The following is a 25,177-nucleotide window of genomic DNA, read 5'->3' as shown; positions in this document are numbered from 1 at the left end:
CACCTTGTGAACAGTCAGCTTGCCCACCTAAAGATGGCTTCCTGAATCTCTATACAATTGCCCTATCATTTTCTGAGAGCTCATAACCACTCTGAAGCACTGGGGCCACCCATACAGCCTGAAGACTGCCCAGCTGCCATTCATGGAAAAGCTGAAATTCACAAAGAAGGCCCAATTTGTTTTCCAAGAGGGCAGCCTGCGGAAACACAGATCCCACTATCTCTTCATTTGATCCTGTACAATTGTGGAACAACGCACACACAAACACACTGTTCTGAAAAGGTTTAAGAGGAATGCTATCATCACACTTTAGGAAAAGTCATCCTCAGGAGATGTGGAGGAGTGAAGGCAATCTCCAAGAGCCAATACATGCACTGACTGCTGCATTAGCCTCAAGTCCACCTACTTGATCTCCTCCTGCAGTGCAGTCTTAAAGAGGCGCAGCAGGAGGTATTCTTCTCTTTGGTTGGATGCGTAGTTGTAGAGTGTGAAAATCACAGAGTCCATGAACTTTGTAGATTTGTTCTGTGGCATTTGGAAAATCAGTTTAGCCAGGTACGTTGGGTTTGTCTGCAGCAAAAGAGAAAGAAGGTCATGGAGGAGACATGTTGGGAATGAAGTGGCTCAGTGAACTCAAAGTGGCATTCCTCTCTTACCTGCAGCAAATAGAAGAGATGCTGATAAGCTTCTAACTTCTCTCTCTTCTCTTTGCTCAGAGCCTTCAAGCCTCCCCTTTGCTTGTTCAGCATCATCATGTCAGATAACTGTTCCTTGTTCTTTTTAGTGAGCTTCTTACTGTGAGAGACAACTTCCTGTAGAGGAACAGAGGATGGAGCAATTCAAGACCCGACTGCTCTCTGGGGCTTGGATGTTGCTCAGTTTGGGAAATTAGCTGGTGGTGAGTCACCTAACTTCCTATGGCTGTCATGCTCAACATGCAAAATTCCTCCAATAACTTAGGACACTGAGCCATTGGGAATATAGATCCGAGAAGTCAGGAAAAACAATTCTAGCCTTATACATTTCAAGATACCTTTTCTAAAATGTACTAATTGTCAACAAATAATTTCAAAGTCTGTCTTGCATAATTACATTTGTGTAAAAATCGGCAATATTACAAGTCCTTCCAACCACTTTCCAAGAGTATGTATGGAGTACCTGCAGTGTGATTTTATTTTTCACCAGCAATCCAATTTTGATATCCATAAGGTTGAGGTCATTCTCCAGTTGCTGATTGGAGCGGATCAATGTCACAACCTCCTCACGCAACTTCATCAAGTCTAGTTCCTCTTGAAAATCTTGATCGCTTTGATCCAGCAAGTGAACAAACTTTCGGACAACAGCCATGGGGGGTTCTTCAGCACTTACTGTAGAAGAAAAAGATGCCAGCCAAAGAAGACTGAAAAACTGTCCATCTTATATTTTGTTGGTGGAAGAGGCAAACCTTTTACTGAAAATAGAAAATACCTTCTTTCTATAGATTCTGTAGAGGCCCCACATACCAGGTCATGGGCTGGGGACCACCCTCAAACACAAAACCCTACAACTTCCTCCTCCTTGCACTATACATTTCCCATCCACATCCCTAAGCTCATAATGATACTGGAAGGATGGGATAAAGGAAGGAAGGCAGGAACTTCTTCCTAACCTCCAGAACAATTTCACAGTGGATCCAATGACTCTGAGAAATGGTAGGCTTTCCTTCAAGCAGAGACTAGCAGTCATGTGCCTGGAATGTTTTGCTGTGGGTTCTTGCATGAGCAGGAGGCTGGACTCCATGGCCCCTTCCAGCTCTAGTATTCTGTGACACTCCAGCACATACAACACACACCTTACTGCACACTCTGAAGGTCCCTTTGCTGTACACCCCACACCTCTCCCATACACATTTCTCTTCTATTCTCACACCCCCACATTACTTATGGGCAAGGGTCACTTCCTCTTTCCCAGCAATTTTGCTCCAGATCATTGGTATCAGCCTCTGCATACAACACCAGGGAACATCACATTTCCAATTACAGAAAGATAATTTTAAGGTGGGGTCCAGGATGTAATTCTAAAGGAACTCTTTCTGCAGGACTTACTTAGGGTTTTGTAGTCGTCACGAGCTTTATTGGCACGGATAAAGGCCTGGATTTTCACAATGTCATTGATCTAGGCAGAAAACAAGGGCAGACATTTTTCATCCTAGTTCACTAATATTTCTAATGCCTCAATGCATCTGTGTAGGCAAAATGACTCTTACGTGATCCCGGAAGAATTGCAGCCGATCTTTGTATCGTTTTCGGGCCTGATACATCCTAGTCATTGCTTGAATCTATGGAAATAAGAAAAAAAAAATCACTAGCATTAGGAAGAAGAAAAATCCCAAAGTTCAGTAGTTATGGAGCAATTTGTCACATACTGTAACAGAATACCAGAATTGGAAAGGACCATGGAGTCCAATACCCTGCCAGATTTGGGAGACTTCTACCACCAATGGATCTGTGGCAGGACAAATGCTAGAAGACCAAATATAAAATTATGCCACTGTGCCTCAATGCTGCCTTTATTAAATATCTGACCTTTTTTCCCCCTTGGAAATACCTGTTTGCTAACTAAAATGTGTTAAATCCATACTCAGATTAGCCATACCATCAGGGATGATCTTAGAAAACCAAATTAAATTGTAGTATGTCTGCTCACTCTACTTTTGCAAGTAATTATAAACATTTAATTTATCACTGCAGCTAATCCTAAACATTTAATCAATTATAAACATATATTTGGATTGGCTAAGTTCATACAAGATGCTAAACCTTCTTTAACTAACCATAAATGTGTTTGTTTCCTATACCCAAACAAAAAACAAGCAGTGGCTTGAGATAAATGCCTGATCCTCTGAGGCTGGGTCTCCTCAAACACTGATTCACAGATTTATTTATTTATAATTTCAATGTCTGAAGGCTACTCACTTACCAATGACTTGCAAACACAAGCGAATTTTTGTCCAAAAACCTCTTTTGATTTCAACTTTTTAAAAGAACAAACATTTGAGGAGTATGATAGGAAATACAGTATATTTCTCAGAGAAATGGTTGGTTTGGTTTAGTTGGTAAAGCAATTTTCTTAGCTTCATATTCTAAAGAGATTTTGATTAGGTGGGACCCAAAAATATTTAAAAATGAAGGCATGCAGATTTGGCATAGCTTGGAAAATTTAGTTTATGGAAACTTATTTCTGTGTTGCATTCCGGAATGACAAACTACAAGTTTAGCATGCGCTACATATTTCATTTTTCTTACCTTATATATTAGTATACATTTTTTCCCTGTTTCTTTGAACTTAGCATATTGTTTTTTTCTTACCAAATTTTATATACCTGCTCCTTGTTTAGTGACTGAGTTTCATTCCAATGACCAGGTCGTTAAGCAAAATGGTCGCTAAGTGAACATGTGACTGAGAGAGAGAGCGCGCACGAGAGAGACTGCAAAGATCATTGGTTGATGCCATCTCATTCGGATAAAGTTCTCTCGTGCAGTTACTCCAGCGTTACTCTCACTCCAGCGTGCATTGTTGTCATGCACACAAAATTTGGTTGTAAATGCATTCAATGGTCAGAAAACAATTTTTTTATTACCATTTATTACTATTGTATTTGCGAATGGTCACTAAACGAGGAGTGGCTGTGGAAGGCAGGAAGGCAGGAAGGCAGGCAGGGGCTTGCTAAACTGGGAAGGGGGAGGCAACTACAACTCCATTTTCTAACATGTCCTTCTATAGTTGTGTACCTCAGCTACCTTAATAAAGCAGGACAAGCACTGAGAACATTTCTTTCCCCCTCCCATTTCCTTGCAAAAGCTTTCAGGATTTATTAACCTGCCTCCAAGGACAGCAGTAGGATGCATTCTCCTCCATCTGCTATAAAGCACAGGAGGGACTTAGGCAGAAGAGGAGAACGCTGTGGTGGGCAGGGAGAAGTTAGATCGGAATGAGGCTGAAGCGCCAAAGGTAGCTAGCCCAGGAGAGGGCAAGCTGCAGCTACTTCTTAGCTGTCATCAGAGAAGGCACTCTGAAGCCTCAACACTTGGGGTTTCACTAAGAGACGGAGACGTTCTGTTCCAACTTGGCCAGAAAGAGCTACCTTCACGGCTTCTTCTGTGTGAGTCTGCAGATACTTCAAACGATCTTGATACGCCTTCCGCTGCTTGTAGCCACGCCACTGAGACTAAAACAAAATAGAGTGTTAGGGCTCCCTGGATGATCTAGCATGAACCCATCCCACATCAGTGATCTGCCAAACTGTACTTTGCTGTTTGGTGTGGATGAAAGCATGGCTGTTACTAAGAAATAAGAGAATGTTAGAATTGGAAGTGTACAACCTGAGATTTGGGTGGCATGGGTTTTTATGGTCCGATAAAGTTAATGTAAATTTCAAAAATTATGTTAGGAGTGCCATATTAAACATATGGAACAGATAAACCTAGGCTGTGCCCAAAAATACCTTTACTGGCTTCAGCCCAAGAAGTTTTATAGAAAAGAAACAGTGGGCAAAGAAAAATGGTTAACGTATCACGATTTGTGGAGTCCTTGGTGCTCTCTGAGCTGGTTGGCTTGCAGACGTTTCATTATCTGACCAAGTAACACCATCGGTTTTGAAACGTCTGCCAGCCAGCCACCAAGCTCAGAGGGCACCAAGGATCCCACAGTCCAACCCTGAGCTCCAGAGATTCTCTCCTATTGACAGCAGCATTTACTAGTACAGGAAGATGAAATCAAGAGAACAGTTGACTGCAGAGGGAGTTAGCTTTCAGTGGTTTTCATTTGCACAATTATGAGAGAGGTTTAATATACATAAAAAGCTAACGGGAACAGAACAACATATAAGGGAATCTGAAACAGAATTATTTACAAATGATGAACACGTCATTGCTAAAATGTATAAACCGCTGTTGAGATTTGAAATGGAAGAAGAACAAGCTAAACTCTTGTTGTAAGAGTTGTTGTAAACCGCCCAGAGTCCCCTCAAAGGGGGGAGATGGGCGGTAGCAAGATTTGAGAAATGAATAAATAAAGAGTGCATGATAAAACGGGCTAAGAATTTTGGTTATAATATACAGATGGATCAATGGGAAAGGATGTGGTTCAAAGGACTGAAATTCAGAGTCTTACAATCTAAAAAAACTTCTATAAAATGATGTTCCACTGGTATATGTCGCCAGAGAAATTATCTAAGATGTATAAAGGTACTTCTCATCATTGTTGGAAATGTGTGGTGGACTTGGGAAAGAGCAAAAAAATATTGGCTACAAATACATATGATGATGCAGAGAATTTAAAAAATTAACATTCCAATGAAGCCAGAATTTTTTCCATTAAGACTTATGGACAGCCAATTAGAAAAGACACATGGAAGATTGGTTTTATATATGGTAACTGCAACAAGGCTACTGAGGGTAGTCCTTGACTTAAAACTATTTGTTTAGCGACCATCAGTTACGACGGCGCAAAAAAAAAGAAGTGACCTGCGACCAGTCCTCACACTCACAGCCATCACAGCATCCCTGCAGTCACGTGATCAACATTCAGGCACCTGGCAACGGGCACGTATTTACAACAGTTGCAGCGTCCTGGGCTCACTGACTGCCATCTATGACCTGCCTAGGGGGCTTCCGGCAAGCAAAGTCAATGGGGGGAGCCAGATTCACTTAACAACCATGTGGTTCACTTAACGACAGCGGTGATTTGATTAACAACTGCAGCAAAAAAGGTTGTAAAATCGGGTACAACTCCCTTAACAACCGCCTCACTTAGCAACAGAAGTTCTGGTCCCTATTGTGGTTGCAAGTTGAGGACTACCTGTATACGCGCAAAGGTAGAAAAACAAAGAACTATCCACAATGGAGGACCGGACTGTGAAGATGGCAGAATTAGCAGAAATGGCAAAACTGACCTGTTTGATCAGGGATCAAATAATAAGTGCTTTTTTAAAAGACTGGAAACTCTTTATGGATTTTTGCTGAAAATTGATAAAAATGACTTGATGATTTCTGGATTGGCTAATTGAAAACAGATGAATGTGGGAAGAAGTGAACTATGTCATATAACCTTGAGGGGGGAGGAGTGACAATACGTATGTTTGTAACTGTCGTAAGGAAGATCAGAAGTCGTTTCTTTAAATATTTCTTTTCTTATCTATTGCATTTTTTCTTTATCTGTCAGAGGAGCATTCAGACACAATAGTTAATGCTGTCTGAACGCAATACTCTGTCATGATTTATTGGGGTTGAGTAGCTGGGAATAAATAAGTGAAGTTAGAATTGTAACACAGAGGTGCGGGGTGGGGGGGTGGGGGGGGAATTGCCAGCATTCCATTCCAACAGAGTCGCTGAAGGTTGTTTGGCGAAGCTGCTTATCAAGGGCAGGTAGTTGGCACCATCTGGAAACCGCAGTAGGCTCAAAGCAGAGGCAGTGGGGGTGCAGTAAAAAAGTGGCAAAGTACTGGGCAGTTTATTTTAACGAGGAGGAGGGGTTGGCAGTGACAGGGAATGGAATGACTTAACTGAACGTATTGCGTGGGAAAGTTTCATTCAAGGCTTTGAACCTGTAACTAGACACTTACTGTATCTTAATTAAAGTACTTTTTACCTTTCCTAAACGGCTTGTGGCAAGAGTTACTGAGTTAAGATTAAAGGTCTACATTCCTCACAGTATCTTTCCTCTTTTTCTTAATTTTGTTTTCTGTATTTTTTTCTATGTTTCTATATCTATCTGTTTTTTAAAAAAAATCTAATAAAAATTATGATAAAAGAATATAATTCAAAGCTATAGGACCACCAACCCCTCAAAGATTGGGAGACGTTGCTATACATTTTTTGGTTTTTTAGTAATGTTTGGTTGTTACTCATCTAAGCTGACTTTGTAGGTAGGCTTGAATGGATCAGTTATGAAGATACAGCTTCTCTGCAGCTACTGTCTCCCTGAAAATGCCGAACTGAAGTCGCAGCATGGAAACTTGGAACTAGGAGAGAGCCTTGAGAGACCCTCTGCTCAGTGCAGGAATCCCAGTTCCAGCATGCCAGGCAGGCAGCTGTCTAGTCTCTGCATTAATCTGTCCAGGAGCCTGCACTGAGCAAGGAGTTAGACTAGATCCCTTCCAATACTGTCATACTATGAAAGAGACCCCTCCACTTCTCCAGTAATTGCTTCCACTGCCCAACTTCCTATCAATAATTTTTTCCTAAACAGTATTAGGAAATCTATGTTCTTGTAATTTAAATCCATTATTCTGTGTCCTGAACTCTGGAATGCTAGGAAGGGTAGGACCTGTTCTCTGTGGGTGACATCCCTTTGGGTATTTGAAAGAGTGCTATCATTACCTTCATCATCGTTTCTCAGGTCTAAAGACACCCATCTCTCTCGATCTCTCTTCATAGGATTTACGTTTTAGACCAACACGGAATTGGAATTATTCATATGATGTGGAAACACCTGGCATCCTACTTAATACCCTTCTCCAGTTGATGTAGAACCACTGATGAGCACTCTTTGAGTGTCACTTTCAACCCAGTTTTATATCCACTTAACTGCACCTGCATCCACAGTAAACTTACACAAATGCCACCATTACATACCTGTGTCCTGATGGGGCATTAGAGTGATGACATCATCATGCACGATTTGTCAGTAATTCTCTTATTCCTGCTGAAGATGCTCATGTATTGTTTGTTACACTTAACCTTGCTAATTAAAAGATCAGCGGTACTTTGTCAAAAGTTTTACAGACTACAGCAACAGCGATTACTTGGTGATTATTATGTGCCATCAAATCAGTGTCGACTTAACAGTAGCAACCACACAGATAGTTTCTCTTTGTGACGATCTGTCCCTATCCTGGTCCTTCAGGTCTTCAAACTGTGCACCCATCATCAGTGTAACCGAGTCCCTCCATCTTGTTGGTCATCTTCTTTTTCACTTTCCTTCCACTTTTCCCAGTATTAGAACTTTCTCCAAAGAGCAAGTTCTCTTTGCATGCTATGCTGGAAATAGGTAATCTGAACCTATCATTTGTGCCTCAAGTGAGAACTCTGGGTTGATTTATTCAATGACCCATTTATTTATTTTCTTGGCTGTCCATGGTATTCTCAGTTTTCCTCAACAACAACGTTTAAAAGCATCAGTGCTCTTTATTCCTGCTTCTTCGAGGTTCAACTTTTTCTTCCATAGAGTATCACAAGCAATACCATGGCTCGCATTATTCTGATGTTTTTTTGGACATCTGATATTTTTTCCAAGGTCTTGATGGCTACTCTACCAAAGGCTAGTCTGCAGTGTATTTCTTGACTGCTTGTTCCTTTAATTGATGGTTGATCTTAAAAGGGAGAACCTATTGACCACTTCAATATCTTCCTTGTCAATTCTAAGACTGGTTGTCATACTTATTGTCATTAGCTTGGTCTTCTTTATATATAATCTTGGTCCGGTCTTTTCACTGTGTTCCTTGACACTTACTGCCTGAGCTTGCAAATCCTTTGCATTTTCACCTCTCAGAATAGTGTCATCAGCATAGCGCAGGTTATTTATGTTTCTTTCTCCAATTTTTTCTTCTTCCAATCCAGCTTCCCTGGATATTCAGCATAGAGGTTGAATAAATAAGGGGAGAGTATACAGCCTTGTCTCATTCCTTCGTCAACATGGAGTGTCTGTTTTGCCATATTCTATCTACACTGTGGCTTTCTGACCTGCGTATAGGTTTTTCATGAAGACAATGAGATGTCCTGGGATTCCCATTTCTTCTAAGCAGATTCTACAGTTTGACATTATTGATACAATCAAAGCTTTCTATAATCAATGAAGCACATATTGACTTCTTTTTTGGTATGGTATTCTTTGACTTTCTCAATGGGGCTGCCCTTAAAAGTTACTTGGAAACTACAACTGGTCCAAAATGCAGCAGCCCACATACTTTCTGGCTCCTGTTTTATAACACTGGCTTTGTGGACTCTGCACTGGTTGCTGACTGGTTTCCTGGTACAGTTGAGGGTGCTGGTTTTAGCCTATAAAGCCCTTTATGGCTTGCCATCTGGGTATCTGTAGGACCAATTCTCTAGCCAGTACGAGCCCAACCTATTAGCTCAAACAGAGAGAAACTGTTACTGATCCCACATTTTCAGGAGGTCCAGGGGGCTGAAAGGAGGAGATGCTGCTTTTCTGTGGCAACCATGACGTTGTGGAACAGCTTCCTGGTTGAAATCAGGCTAGCCCTCTCCTTGACGTTTTGGAAGTTTTTAAAGACGCAGCTGTTCTGGAAAGCCTCTCCTGATTTTATCATGCCATTTTAATTTTAATTTTCTATTTTTATTATTTGTAGTTTTCTGTTTCAGTGGTAGTAGTTGTTGTGGTTCCTGATTGTTATACTGTGGATGTTTTATTTGGTTCTATACCTTCTGTAAGCTTAGAGTCTCTGGACTGCAGCACAGTAGAAATATGGAATATACCCACACCTATCTATCACCCATCCATCCATCCCACTTTTGCAATCTATTAAGAATGTTTCCTGATTTAAAAATGAAGTAAGCTTTGTCTGGCAAACCCCAACTCTTTTTTTGAAGAGGGGGCAAGATGGGCTCTTCTCCTGTCATCTGGCAGCTCACCAGTTCTCCAGGATTCTCCAAGTTCATACATGAAGGTTCAGCCAGACTGTTCATTAGTTCCTTTGGTGCCGGTGGATGCAATTCATTTCGTCCTGGAGACTGAAACTCCAAGTATAGTGGTAATTCCCTCATTATGGTTCCATCTATCTTAATTTCTGGCATACAACAGAGAATGCAGAATATAAACCAAAAGAAAGACATACAACTAATAGAAATCTCCCCAATGTCCATCGGAAACATTCAATCCTGGTTAAAAGCATGGTGGAATATTGTTGTTTCAACAGCATTATGACATGCCAGGTGGGTGCTCAAACCTCTGAAGGCAAAGAGTTTCAAAGTATGAGGGATACATCGGAGAAGTTCTGCTGCTTGGTCTCTGTCTCCCCATCCCATACAGATGGGGACTCCAAGCAGGCCTTCTTGTAATGTTGTTCTTGATGGGCAGATTCAATCTTGGCAGGGCAGTGTTTGATGCAACCCACGCTATGCTTTGTAGATCACCAGCACACTGAACAACCAATGCAGAGTCTTTAGTAGTGATCTTACTCTATAGTGTAACCATTGCACTTTGGAGCAGCTGCACTTCCGGATGGTCTCCTCTCCAAAGCCTGCCTCAAGTTTGCTGTATTATGGTAATCCAACTGAAGGGTGATCAAAACATTAAGTTATTGTCACCAAGGTATCCTGGTCCAGGCTAGGGTTTTAACAGGAAGCTAATCATCAACACCACCACCAACCCCCACACACACACACCTGGCCCTGCCCAGCCATGGCCTAAGCATAGCACAGCCAAAGTATCTACTGGAGCTGAAGTTCCTGGATTTTTACAATGAAAAGCAACTTGATATTTCTACGGGTTGGTACGTAGCATGCTCTGTCTTTTCACTGTTACAATTTCTATTTTGTCATCTTTGCTGAGCAGCTGTTATAGATTCTTCTCTCTTTTACTCTGAAAAATATACCCTTTTTGTTATTCTCAGTACCCTTTACAAATCTCAGGTCATTCTGAGCTTTGACGAACTATGGAAAACAAGAGTTATGGAACAACAAGAAAAAAAATGGAAGATAATCGAAGAAGCAACAGTGCTATACAAATGCTCAATGTATATCTCACCCAGGCTCAAACCTATCAAAACTAAGTGGTTGTGGCTGTTGGAACTGCCCAGATCTGGGAATTTCCATATTTATTCCTGGATGGGGTTGTACTTCCCTGGTCAGGAGTGGTGTGCAATTTGGGGGTTCTCTTGGACTCACAGCTCCTGGTTGAAGAGCAGGTGGCAGCTGTGGTCAAGAGGGCCTTTGCACAGCTCAATCTAGTGTGCCAGTTGCACCTTTTCCAGGATAGTCATTCAGGCCCTTGTCGCCTCATGGCTCAACTACTGCAATGTGCTATACATGGACTGCTCCTGAAGACCACTCAGAAGCTTCAACTGATCCAGAATGCAGTGGCACAAGCAGTGATGTGCTTGCCTTGGTATCCCCACACAACACCTCTGTTCTGCAAGCTGGACTGGTGTCCAGGGTGCTTCTGGGTGTGGTTCAAGATGCTGTTTGTTACACATACAACCCTACATGGCATAGGGCCCAGCTATTTGAGGGACCACCTGTTTTCCGTGGTTTCTGCCATCTGGTATGATCCATCAGAGTGGGCATGCTTGAGGTCCCCTTGATTAAACACTGTCATCTTTTGGGACCCAGGAAGCGTGGCTTCTCTGTATTGGCACCTGCCCTCTGGAATGAGGTCCCTCCAAGATCTGTATGGCCCCCACTCTGATGACATTCCAGAAGGCCTTGAAAACCTGGCTCTCTACCCAGGCCTTGGGGTAGGGTGTTTGTGATGTTTTGCTTTGTTGTTTAGACTGCCATTTTGTAATTAGTTTGTAGTTATTTTTGTACTTGTATTGGTTGATTTTTTGCATTTTGTGTGTCGGGGGGGTTACATTACTCTTATTGTATTGAGGTGTCCAGAATTGTGCAACATTGAAATTTAATAGATAAATTAATAAATAAATAGACAGATCATCTAGATAATTCAAGACCACTGAATCAGAAACGGAAACTCTTCCATCAACGTCATTTTCCTAGCCAGACTTTCCTTGCAGTTGCACAGTCATTTGCTCACAGCCTTCTTCCCCTTCCCATTGTTTGTCAATAGAAAAGAAAGATGAAATGTTCTTGGAACTGATCTGAACAAATTTTGCTGTCCCAGGAAAGGAAAAAGCACCTAAAATACAGACAGTGGTAGAGAGGGCCAGACTATGCTACCATTAGATGTATATGGAGCTGAACAATGTATCCAAACAAGGATAGTTCCAGGTCAGGCTGGTAGGAAGTGTCAAGTGCCAATCAGGAGGGTTTTAATAAGCTGGAACAATGAACAGAAACCAGGGAAAAATGCTAAGTTCGACATTTGGGAAGAAAAATCAGGCACGAGTACTAGATGGGGAACAATTATACTAGGCAGCAATATATGCAAAAAGGATCTGGTCATCTTAGTGAATCACAAGTTGAACATGAGCCAAAGGTTTGGTGCAGCTTTAAAACAAGGGAAATGCACCATCAGACGTATAGTGTCAGCATCAAGAGAAGTCACTGTTCCTCTTTGTTTTCCTTTGGTCAGACTCTCCACAGTATATTGCATCCTGTTCTGGACACATTTCAGGAAGAATACTACTGACAAATTTGAGAGTGTACAGAGGACAGCAACCAAGATGATAAGGAGCTTGGAAAGAAAAACCTATGAGGAGTGGTTGGAAACAGTGGCTAGGTTTATTCTGGAGAAGATAAGAATGTGGGGAGGTATAGCAGCTCCCTTCAAGTATCAGAAGTGTGGAAGACGGAGAGGGATGCTTTAGAGTTGTTCTAGAAAACAGTACAAGAAAGAATAGGTTTAAATTCAAGAAAGCAGAGCTCAACTGAACGTCAGGAAAAAGTGTCCTAATGGAAGCAGCTGTTCCACTACGGTACAGACTCTTTTGGGAAGTTGTAGACTCTCCTTTGAACAAAGGTGTTTGAACAAAGGTTGGATGGCAATCTGCTCGGGCTGCTGAAGTAATGGATTCCTACCCTGGGTTGGAGTTGAAATTAAATTACCACCCATGTCCCTTTTAACCCTTATGGGCTATGATTCTGTGATTAAAGACTGCAAGGAAAAAGCATCAGTAAGGTAGAAATCAAGGACATTTCATATGCCAAAGGCTGCAGCACTGGAGAGTTTCGCTCTGCCAAGGAGCCTGTTGCTCAGCTGGGAAAACTCCCCTTGCTAGTTCCACCACAACAGAATGTGCGTATTTTCTTCATTCTTCACATGACATCTCAGACCACCACCACCCCCGCGGGGGGCTAGCCTGGGACCACACAACATTCCCTAGTCAGATTCTGTTAATAGCCAATGAAAAAAGGGGAGGGGGGCTGTGTACATCTGCAGGGCAGGGCCACATTCCAAACCTTGCTGTACATTTATCTCCTTAACGTTATTTCCTCCCTCTTTTCAGCAAATCTGATAGAGCTCTCCGTACCTGGATGCAGGTGATGGCAGGCACTTGTTTCTTCAAGAAATGCATCCTGGCCCTGAACTCCTGGCGAACAAGGTAGCCACGGCAGCGAGCCTGTAGCCTGGTGATCAGGCTCTCGTTGGCCAGCCAGAGCTGCTCTCGGTTATACGCTGCTGTAACTGCTGAGATGGTGCTCTGGAGTTGCCAGGGGAGAGAACATAAAGCAGGTTCCCAGTGACAGATGAAAACGCACCTTTTCCCACCAGCAACATGTGGAACTGGATTTGGGGCTGAATGCTTGGCAAGGGATTGCTAATTACCAACTTAGGTGTTAGCATCTACTCCACCTCCGTTTGCAACGTTGCCAAAAGGCAGGCGTGTGGAATTATCTGTTTTGGCAATCAACACTACATTGAAATAACAGTGAAAAAACATCCTATACCAACCTCCACCATAAATTTAATATTTATGTTCCATCAGTATTGCCACTGCTGCATGTCAATTGTCCAGTTTAAATTGTGTATCCATTTAATCAATCAGTTTCTTATTTATATTTCAGTAACTTATAACAACTTTATAAATAAGCCTCAGCAGATGTTCTGAATTTTATGTTATAAGCTTTTAAATTCAATGAATGTTCCACCTTGTTTCTGTAATTTGTTTTGAATTATATTATTTCAAATAAATAACATAATTCAAAGTGTATTACATAAACAAGGTGGAACAATTCAAATATTACTTCAAATATTGGAACCAATGAGGCATTTTTGACCATTCCAAGGACAGAGTCTTAAAACATTTCACCTTTGTAAGGTTGTAAAGAGTCCCCCTCTTGGGGGGAGATGGGCGGTAATAGATTTGAAAAATAAATAAATAAATAAATCTTGTTCTCTGTAAGAAGTACACTGATCTAATTTTTTGCATGTTCACCTTTGTGAACATAAACATTTAGTATTGAAGCAAGATTCAATAAGTCTGGACTTATTCTTCTTTATTTATCCCATCTCTTATATATACTGGACGCTTCTGTTTATATATCACCAAAGATATTTATGCAAGCCAAGATGGCTCAAACATTAGAACAGCTGTGCACAACAAGAAATAATTCCTGGTCTTGATCCACTCTCTCATTTTGGTACATGATGAACCTGACCCTAGTGCTGCTGAGGACGAGAGAACATGATCCATGTACCTGGACATCCTCCCGGGAGAGCTGTGTGTTATTCTGCACAAATCCCTGGGGCTCCTCCCAGACTCCGTCTTGGGTTTGTAGGTTGTGGTAATAATGGTATCCTCCTTTTACCCAGTGCTTCACCCAGTCGCTGTTGTTGTTTCCTAGAAGGAATGGAAAGTCTTACTGATGTGGGGTCCACTCTTACAGCACAGCTCAAATGTGCTGCCAAAACAAAGAGAGCACAGCAGAATAAAATGTATTTTTTGTATGTATAGGTACCAAATTTGCAGACAATACAAAGCAAGAGGAGTAGCTAATACTTGGGAGGGGGAGAGGGGAAAAAATTCAGAAAGACTTAGGCTAAAATAGCAGGCAGAAACAAAGAGAATGGGTGCTCCATCACTGGAGGTTTTCAAGAAAAGATTGGACAACCATTTGTCCAAGATGGAATGAAGACTCCTGCCTTGGGCAGGAGGTTGGACTAGAAGACCTCCAAGGTCCCTTTCCAACCCTATGATTCTATGAGAATGAAATTTAATAGGGAGAAATGTAATGTTGTGCATCTAGGAAAGAAAAACGAAAGAAACATGTACAGAGTGGGGAAAATCTTGCTCAAGAGCAGCACACATGAGAAGGGTGTACTGGTGGATCACATGCTCAACAGTCACAACAGTGTAAAGCAGCTGCAAGGAAGGCCAACGGCATCCTGAAGAGCATCAAGAGGAGTGTAGAGTTGGATCGTGGGAAGTAATGATGCCACTCTACTCTGCCTTGGTCAGGCCTCACTTGGAACATTGCGTTCAGTTCTGCACACCCCAGTTGAAAAAGGACATCGATAAACTGGAAGAAGTCCAGAGAAAGGCTACCAAGATAGTGAAAGGACTGGAAAGCAAGTCCTATGAGGAACAGTTAAAAGACCTAGAAACGTTTAGCTTGCAGAAGAGAAGGTGGGAAGGGGACACAACAGTTTCTTCAAATATCTCAAGGGGTGTCACACAGTAGAGGGTTCAGACCTCTTCTCACTTGCTCCCGAGAATAAGACTAGAACTCATGGGATGAAACTTCAAGGATATAAGTAGAAATTAGACATTAGGAAGAACTTCTTGACAGTAAGAGCTGCCAATCAGTGGAATAAGCTACCGCATGGAGTGGTTTCTTCCCCTTCACTGGAGGTTTTCAAACAGAGGCTGGATAGTCAACTATCAGGGATGGTGTAGTGAATCCTGCAGTGTGCAGAGGGTTGGACAATGACCTCTTAGGTCCCTTCCAACTCTACATTCTATGATACCTGCTTCAATCCTTAACATCTCAAAGGATATAATAGCGGATGGTGCAAAAGATGCTCCATGGAACTGTCAGTGCCAATATTTTTATAGGGCAAATGGCTCTATATCAAGAAAAATTTTCCCCCAGGTTTTCTGTAGGCACAATGTTACCTGACAATTATAATACAGTTTCCAGTGCAAACTGAACTACACACTCAGGTAAAGATGGTACAATGGACAGAATTTTTGCATACACACCTAAATGCAAATGCATCATGCGATTAAAAGGTTAAATAAGTTTTCATCCATTGGGCAACACTGAACATACACAGACTATTTGTAGCCATAGAGAGACAATAAAATTGCTGTACCAACAGCTTATACCAAATTTTTGTAACCACTTTATTGGAATAAAAGTCTGCACTCTAAAAACTGAAGGGGAAAGACAAGGTCACAGGCTCGCTGAAGAACCATACAATAAAAGTGACTTGTTACTTCAGAAAAACATGATTCAAGCATAACACTGCACACTTGAGAGCTATCTCAGAGGAAAAACAAAAGGAAACAACAGCAGGCTTGGGACCAACTATTGGAAGAGCTGGGAAATTCTGGGAACAAAGAAGAAAAAAGGCAAAAGTGAGAGGAGATCAGAAAGCCAACCAGAAGCTGTGGGGTCCCTCCATCGCAAGGTGGACCAGGATTTCGAGCAGACCACACAGAGAAATCGTTCTCTAGTGAAAAAGAAAAGACAGCCTTTGGACACCTGCATCTGAAGAGGCAGACTTGTTCTACCTTCCCAGTGTGGTGTAATGAAAGTGTTAAATCAAGGCTGCTGAAATCCAGGTCCAATCCACCCTTAGCTATGGAAGCTCAGTGGATCATCCATGCTCAGCCAATCTATTCCACATGGCTGCTGCTCCTTGGAGAAAAGACCAGAGGAGAAAGTGTTTGTGTTCTGCCTTAAAATTCCTGGAGGAAAGCAGGATATAAATTTAATAATTTTTTTAAAAAAACAGTCTAGAACTAGACAACCCATGACCCGTTAGGTCATCGTTTTAGAGATATTTCCTTACCAGATTCCTCAATGCCCTCAACAATGGCAGAGCTTCTAAAGTACTGCCTTCACTGAAAAAGTTCTTAAAAATTCAGGGAGATATTCAGAGATGTATCTGCCTTGAAAATAGCCCATGTCATTCATATTGAATTGTATAGCACAGTCAAACATCAGGGGTTGGCCACAGGAAATGTTTTATGACATTTTGTATTGTGTCATAAAATGCATTATGATCATTTTTATGTCATAAAATGTTTTATAAAATTTGCCAAATTTCTATTCCACAGGAGTCGTGGGTCCCAGATTTTGGATGCATTCTGTAAGTTAGCCCATTTGAGGTACTTTGGTTCAAAAATTGTTGCCCTATGACACACAGTTTCGCCCACATAGAGGTTACAAAGTACAGACAGGAGAGTTTTAGTAGTATACAGAGTCAGCTGGATAGTCTGACCTGCACACAACTCATTGCTTGTATACAACCAGCCCATTCCCAGGCAACAAAATAGTATGCTCTTACCAGAAGCCAACTTCACTTTTTTTATTGCTGCCAGTTCCTGATGATATGCCTCTGCACATTCTGGGGTCACCCCATACAGTCCAACATCAGCCGAACGCAGGAAGCTGAGCATTTTTGCAACATCACCCTGGTCCACTGCCTCATTAATGGCCAAAATTCCTAGGGAAACTTGGATGAAGTGCAAGAAAAAAAGTTTTTCAGTGAATGTATTTCACAGCACACATGGCTTCAAGGAACCCCAAAACATTCCACTTTTATCTTCAAATCAAATGTGACTGCATCAGACTTCCTTGGCAACCATCCAGTTGCAAACTATCCATTTCCTTGAGCTCCCAGAGGATGGATATAACATATAATGAACAGTGCTCCTTATTTCCAAGTGGGGAAAGAAGAAAACACACTGGGCACCAAATAGAAGGAAAACCCCTTTGTTAGAGCTACTCCGGTAACCAGGCCTTTCTCTAAGGCCAATTCCAGTTCTGAGTTTCGTGAGCAAACAAAAAGCTTCTTTTCCTTGACATCCAGCTGTTTACACCACCAGACCAACGACAAGGCTAGGAAGATGGTGTCCCTAAATTCAGGCAGATCAAGCTCAACAGCCCTTTTAGAGATCAAGCCACACCAGACTGGAACAATGATGATTCTGATTACCACTATTAACTTTAAATGACTGCAAAGTGAAAAGAAGGAAACAGCAGCGGCGTCACAGAAGCGATATGAATGAACACTGCAACAAGGAGAAGCACCAGCAGCTGAAATACCAGTCCCTCCTTGAAGTTATTGGCTTCTCCTAAAGCAGCCCACCTCAGCCATAAGCGGGGGATGGCAAAGCCATCACTAAAACTGCTGAAATAGAAGATGGAGACTTACATCTTTGTGCTTCCTCCATATCGCTGTTTGACTGATGAACTCCACCCTGAATTTCATCCAACCACAGGACGGCAGTTTCATCCTGAGTTTCCTGAAAGAAAAACAGTCCCTACAGGAAAGTTGAAGCAAAATGCCTCTGCGCTGGGGCTGGGGCTTTCTCCTTCCTCCTGCAAAGCCCCAGAGCCGCAGCACAGCATGAAGCCCAGCCTCGGCCTGGGTCAGAGCGCAGGGGCAGGGGCCTCGGAGCGCGGGCTGGCGAGGGCAGCTGGAACTGGGCTGGGGCAGCCAGGGCTTCCCGGGGCATGTCGGCTTTGTGCTGCGCTGCGGCTCAGGGGCTTCCTGCAGCCCCAAGTCACGGTGTGCCAAGAAGCCCCTGAGCCGCGTGGCAAGCAGCCCCAGAGTCGTGCGATTGTGGGGCTACTTGCCACACCGCAAGGCAAGGTGCAGTGCAGCCCAAAGGGCAGAGATGGGAGGGAGATAGGCTGATGTGGGGAGTTGAAGAGGAGGCCATCCCTTACCTTACCAAGGCTTGGGGCTGGGAGGGTCCAAGCCCGGAATGGCTTGGATTGGGGTGGGTGCTCGGCTAATGACCGGTGGAATTTGCTTAATGATGGAACGGGGAGTGCCAAGATTACTGTCACTAAGCAATGTAGTCCCATGACACCACGCTTTACAACTGCACAGCTTAGCAACGGAAATTCTGATCCCAGTTGTGGACATAAGTCGAGAACTACCTGTACTCCTCGACTTACGACAGCAATTGGGACCGGAATTTCCGTTGCAAAGCAATGCAGTCGTAAAGCCCAACTGCATTGCTTAATGACAGCAATACTCCCCACAGTCCCAGTTGCCATCATTAACCAAATCTCACAGTTGTTACATGAAGCAACTTCCTGCCAGCTTTCCACAACTAAAGTCAGTAGGGAAGCCGGCAGGAAATCGCAAGTCCCAGGCCAGCAGGCAGGTAAGTGGCTCTGCTGGATGGGGGAGGGAACGTGGGGGTGCAGGGGAGGCGTGGGTTGGGGAAGGTGCCTGAAGGTGCGCGGGGAGGTTTGGGGAGGGCACGCAAGGGTGCAAGGGGTTCACGAGAGGTGCAATGAGAGTCAGGGAGGGTGCACAAGGGTGTGAGAGAGTGCACAAGTGGCCAGAATGGCGTGAGTGCAAAGGGGCTGGGGGAGGGTACGCAAGTGAGGGAGACTTACCCCAGCAACGTACAACCTTCCCTGCCAGCGTCCCCACTGACTTTCTGAGGAAGCTGGCAGGGAAGGTTGCAAATGGCAATCATGTGATCACAGAGCACTGCAACCGGTTGTAAGTGTGAACCAGTTGCCAAGTGCCCAGATCACAATTATGTGACCGCAGGGGTGCTGCAACGCCGGAACTCCAAGGACTGGTCCTAACCACCATTTGTTCAGCGCTGTTGTAACTTCGAATGGTCGCTGAATGAATGGCCATAGGTCAAGGACTACCTGTAAATTCCTTTATGTTCATCAAGGCTAAGTGTATTTACAATGGTGGTGCATAGATTATATTTAATATGTCTGAGAGGACTCTGGATGTTACTGCAACATTAGGCTAAGTCAGCATAGTTATGAATTAGAGAGCCAGTTTGGTCTAGTGGTTAAGGCAGCGGGCTAGAATCCAGGAGCCTGTGAGTTGTAGTCCCGCCTTAGGCATGAAAGCAGGCTGGGTGACCTTGGCCCAGTCACTCTCTCTCTGCCCAGCCCACCTCACAGGGTTGTTGTTGTGGAGAAAAGAGGAGGAGGAAGGCATATTAGGTATGTTCACCACCTTGAGTTATTTATAAAAATGATAAAGGCAGGATAGAAAATAGATAGATAGATAGATAGATAGATAGATAGATAGATAGATAGATAGATAGATAAAATTAGATTTGTTAGATTATGAAATCTGTAAAGATACATTGGACACAAGTAAAACTTGGCTATTGGGAAAGAGTGGGACACACGTACTGTTTTGATACAGCATTTATACAACTACAGTGATTTTCTCTCCTAAAATAGGAATGCAGAGTTATGAGAATAGTTAGACACTTGATTCAGACCTCCAAGGATTTGGAAACAGATGGAGAAAGCAAAGGATACATCCCAAGAAAGTGAAAAGAGAAATTCTCTCTGCCTCTAAGAACAGACACTTGGAGGTGAACAGTGGAGGGTGTCACAAGCTAGCAGGCTTCCCAAGCTAAATGAATCATGAACAGGAAAAAGCACCATCAGACCCACACTTGGTGAGTGTTGTCAAGAAGGGAAAGTGATTTTATGTTTCCCACTGTTAATGTACCAGTCCAGAATCAAATTATCTGAGTAATTTGGACAAATTAATTAAAATACAATGCCTTCAAGGTGAGTTTAACTGCCTTGACCAAGCAGCTCCAGTTCACTGATAGGATAGTGTTATTTGGGGTATAATCATCACTACACACAGTGTAGTAGACATCCATCATCGCAATGATGCTGGTGGAAGAAAATGTTCTCTGCAAGAAAATTGCCATCACAGTCAATCATCAGGAGAGCCCTTTGCTGTGCTTGAGAAAGGCAAAAATGATACGTGACAGCTAAAAGTGAACAGATGTATCATTCTGCATAATCCTCAAATGTGAGAGAGAGAAGGGTATGACTGTAGTAATGGAAACCATACATGGAGGATCAATCAATCAAAGCAGAGTACTTGGGAAACTGGATGCACTAATCTTTTTTGCCCAATCAGGTGACAGAAAGGCCTTCCCCTGGACAATGCCCAGTTGCACTCTGAAATGGTCAGTGGGAAATGCGACTTTTCAGCCATTTTATAAGTGGAAAAGCCTGAGAGCACAAACATGGACAGGTAGTCCTCATTTAACAACTGCCTCATTTAGCGACTGTTCACAGTTTTAACGGTGATAAAAAGTAACCTTACAACCAATCCTTGCATGTACAACCTTTGCAGGTCTGTAGAACAAAGGAAAACTGCCGATCATAAGCACAGTTGCAGTTTCACTTTGTCACCACTTCACTTAATGACTGAGTTGCCGGTCCCAATTATGGTCTATTCCCCAGAAAGGCTGGGGAACCCCAGACTTAGAATATCTGAGGAGGCCTAGCTTCCAACATCTAAGAGGTTTCTCCCACACCAAAGAGCTAATTAATCAAAACGAGCAGAAGGATGGGCGGGGGGTGGGATGAAAGAAGCCCTATACCATCTCCCTCTCGGCTTTGAGAGGCCATTTAAGTTGTCAAGTCTGACAGAAGACTTCAGAGCATTAGAAATCAAAGCACCTTCCTCTGCTGTAACTATTTACTCACCTGTGCTTTCTCCCTCTTTGCACGGAGCAGCACATCTTGATAATGCTGTGCTACTTTGGGGGTCACTCCCTCCAGTTTTGCTTCAGGAATCTGCAACGCCTGCAGCGTCTTTCTAGAATCTCCTTCATCCAAAGCCTCATTTATGCGTCCAATTGCTAAAATTCCTGGAACAAACATACGAGAAAGGCAGAATCCCATCTAGTTTATACAGGAGGATACCACATGGCACCTGCTATGACCTTTCTGTTCCTTGCCCTCAAATGGTTTACCCACTACAACAAGGGTGTTTAATCAATCAAACATTTAAAACTTTCACATCACATTCTCCTCCCTCTTCCAAGGGAAAGGAAAGAGTATCTACATAGGCTTATCCCAAGTTTACTGATATTTAAGGAGCTAAGGGGTTATGTATTGGCCTTAGAGGGTGCAAGGTAGTTCCTAATCCACCTAAAAGGCAATTGGTATGCTTGCCTCTTCTAAAATACCTTCTAGTATTTTTTCTAAAGATATTTCAGCTACAAATGTGCAAGAGAGGCCAGAAATGGGAAAAAAATCCTCATGCTGGGAAATCTTTATTTTTTTCTTAGTATTCTTTGTACAAGTATAGTAGCCCACAGCAGCCTATTGTACAGGATGTATAACTGAAGGCTGAGCTGAGACACATAGAAGAAGGCTGCCAAAGGGTAATGGCTTAAGGGATTTATTTTTTATTTATTTATTTTTCAAATTTTGCCACCTCTCATCTCCCCCTATAAGAGAGACTCTGGGTGGTTTACGATAAAGCTAACAAGTTAAAAACAATAGCCATAAATGGTATATAAAATATAAATACAAAATATAAATATAAAAAAATAAAAATAAAAATAAAATCCAGATGGCAGTAAAAGATCTAATTCAGTTCATATGCATGTGAGGAGCCCTGGAAGGCGCCAGCCATCCCCAGGAGTAACTCCTCCCCTTCCTGCCCCAAGCGAGGCGGCAGAGCCAGGTCTTCAGGTTCTTTCGGAAGGCCAGGAGCAATGGGGCTTGTCTCACCTCCGGGGGCTGAATGCTCCAAAGGGCAGGAGCTACCACAGAGAAGGCCCGCTTCCTGGACTCCACCAAATAGAATTATCTTGCAGACGGGGTCTGCAGCATGCCCTCTCTGCCTGACTGGGTGGGATGGGTTGATGCAACGGGGATGAGACGGTCCCTCAGGTGCCCTGGAACCATGCCATGAAGGGCTTTAAAGGTAATAACCAACACCTTGAATTGCACCCGGAAGCAGACTGGTACCCAATGCAGCTTGTGAAGCAATGGTGTAACATGTGCCGATCTTGGGGCACCTAAAATTGCCCACGTGGCTGCATTTTGGACCAGCTGTAGCTTCCGGATACTCATCAAGGGTAGCCCCATGTAATGCTCATTGCAGTAGTCTATATGGGAGATGACCAGGGCATGAGTGACTGTGTTCAAAGGGCCTCCCAAAACGAAGCCCACTTGTCTGCCACTGGGAGAGGAAAAATGTAAACCAGCTCTATGGTGGTAGGAGAAGAAGTGCCTCTTGGGTCAGTTTTGGGTCAGTCGCCATTTATAGCTAAAGTGGGGAGGAGGGATTGTGGCCACATCATTTTCTATTGCTCTGCAAGATTCAGTCTCTAATGGGGATGGAAAATAGTCCTGTCTGAAATTCTGGACAGCTACAATTGATCAATGCTGACTTTACCAATCCAGAGGACCTCCCTGTTTTGATGGCAATGAACTGCATTGGTATCCAATGAGCAACATGATCTGGAGGAGGAGGATCATGAGTACGAACAGGAACAGGGTGACCACTCATGATCACCTAGTCAATCAGTTTCTCCAAAATACACCAGAGGCTAATTTCTAAAAAACCAAAAAAGGCAGCCTGTCTCTGGCCAAAACACACTCAACATGTCCTCAACTGTGCAACACTTTTGCAAACAATTGCAAAATCTGGACAGAGTGGGTGGGTTCACAGACACTGTATAACATGTATTGTATTTTAACTGTGGTTTGTTAAATGTAACTGTGGTTATGTACACACATAACACTAAGCCATAAACCATTTGTATCAATATTATATAATAGCTTTGTTTAACATGGGACTAAACAAAAAAAGTCAACTTATGGCTTAGCATCCTGTATGAACCCAGCCAACACTGAAAAATGCCCTATATCTTGGTAAGGGGATTCTTAAAACTCAAAGTAATTAGGTATTATAAGCTATAGAAACTTAATGTCCAAAGTCAACATCACAAAGCTGGATCAGAAACCATCTTGATAAAAATGAGAAAGAACCAGGGAGTCCACTTTCCATTCTGAATGATGTTGGGAGAGGCTATAACTGGAACTCAGACTAATTCATCCAAAGCCACTCTAGAAGGTCTACTCTGGATTCAGCAGTAGTACCAATCATATTGGGTAGATGCATTCAAATATTAGTAGTTCTCCAGCTTTGTCCAAACTAATAGCTACAGCTGATGGGACAAGCTGATACCTTTTGTGATAAGGCTGTCATTCCTGGATGCTGCAAGCTAGGAAACTCAATGCAAGACCAACTCTCCCCACCTTTCCCCAATTCCAGTGAATGGACACTTACTCTCATGTTCTTCATGTACCACAATATTCACATGGTCAATACATGACTGGATGTCATTCCATGTAAGGAATTCAGTTCCCTCACTCTGCATCTGAGCCTTCAGCTTGAACAACTCATCAACGTATCTGTTTAGGCCAAAATACAAGATGACACCTCAAGAAGCACCACTGAAGATATAAAAAAGCACAAACACTCAATCATGAAGGAATTATGCCTGGAAAAATGACTTGTATCTCCCTAGTCCAGGAGTAACAGATGGCTTTGAACCTCTTTCTGCCAATACCCATGTGATCATAATGCCAAAATTCAGCAGCAACCACCAAGCTCCAGTGGTGCAATTTTATATTCTTCAACAGGAAAAGAGCATATCATCTTTGGACTGGCTTTCAGTAATAAAAAAAGCAAAAGTATCCAACCTGACAACCATGTCCCAAAACAAACACAGTCCGCTTGTGTGTCACTGCCTTCTCCCATGTTGTGTCAAACTTGCTCTTTCATCACCAAAGGGTTTTTTCCCCCTAAATAACATCCAACCAACTTGACATTCCTGACCATCATCTGGCAAGTGAACATTGAGGAGGTCTGAATGGATATAGACAAAAATACTAGACATGGTGGGTGGTGAGAATAAGAAGATTTTTATGTGGAAAAAGGATTGGAACTGCAAGGACTCTCAGAGGAAGAGAAAATGAGATGGAGAAAAAGAGGGACTGGTCAAACAATTGATCTCAGAAGGAAGCCAGAGGCCAAGTGGCGGATACAGCCAGGATGCTGTGGCTAGAGGGCCAGTCAGAAAGCACGGCTTAGATGGGTTCAGCAACAGAAGATCAACCTTCATAATTATTCCTCTCATATCAGAATCTGAAGAGAAGTTTCCAACACAAAGGCTGAAACGTGGTGGGAAAAATGGAATGGCAGGTAAAGTTGGAAAATTTGACTGGGGCCATAAACAGCAGAGAGTGGGGTAGGTGGGTCCTGGATTAAAGCCTTTTGGAAACTACCACGAGTCTGGTGAATCAGTCCCAACAACCCAAGGCAACCTTGGCCAGCCATGGAAGAGCAATGCAGTAGAGAGAACAGGCTATGTGGATTGGCAATGTTCTGGCTTGGAAAAAAGGAGTCATAAAGATGGCACCCTCCTTGATATTTTGAAAGGCAGTCAAGATGGAGGTTTTCTGCATAGCTTTTAATTAATGATGATTTTGAGAACTGAACTAATATGGGTTAGAGTGGGATGATGTTTTATTTATTTTATTACTGTAAGGAT

The 25,177-nt window shown here is 42.8% G+C and overlaps 1 protein-coding gene across 2 annotated transcripts in view; it reads right to left on the bottom strand.

Annotated features, from left to right (window-relative positions):
* Positions 1 to 25,177, bottom strand: part of IQGAP1 (IQ motif containing GTPase activating protein 1) — a 115,942-nt gene that overhangs the window by 33,598 nt on the left and 57,167 nt on the right. For both annotated transcript variants that reach the window (XR_010068681.1, XM_063314180.1), the window contains exons 14-25: positions 23,911 to 24,035; positions 21,309 to 21,472; positions 18,007 to 18,097; positions 17,137 to 17,304; positions 14,319 to 14,461; positions 13,151 to 13,321; positions 4,124 to 4,207; positions 2,246 to 2,317; positions 2,085 to 2,154; positions 1,159 to 1,367; positions 657 to 812; positions 407 to 570 (exon numbers count right to left, since the gene is read on the bottom strand). Coding sequence is in view for 1 of the 2 variants with exons in the window: in XM_063314180.1 (XP_063170250.1) it covers positions 407 to 570; positions 657 to 812; positions 1,159 to 1,367; positions 2,085 to 2,154; positions 2,246 to 2,317; positions 4,124 to 4,207; positions 13,151 to 13,321; positions 14,319 to 14,461; positions 17,137 to 17,304; positions 18,007 to 18,097; positions 21,309 to 21,472; positions 23,911 to 24,035 (1,617 nt within the window). In the remaining variant the exon portion in view is untranslated. The remainder of the gene's footprint in view (positions 1 to 406; positions 571 to 656; positions 813 to 1,158; positions 1,368 to 2,084; positions 2,155 to 2,245; positions 2,318 to 4,123; positions 4,208 to 13,150; positions 13,322 to 14,318; positions 14,462 to 17,136; positions 17,305 to 18,006; positions 18,098 to 21,308; positions 21,473 to 23,910; positions 24,036 to 25,177) is intronic.

This window comes from Candoia aspera, chromosome 13 (genome assembly GCF_035149785.1).
Source record: "Candoia aspera isolate rCanAsp1 chromosome 13, rCanAsp1.hap2, whole genome shotgun sequence".
Taxonomy (NCBI): Eukaryota; Metazoa; Chordata; class Lepidosauria; order Squamata; family Boidae; genus Candoia; species Candoia aspera.
This window is presented reverse-complemented; position numbering and strand designations above follow the sequence as displayed.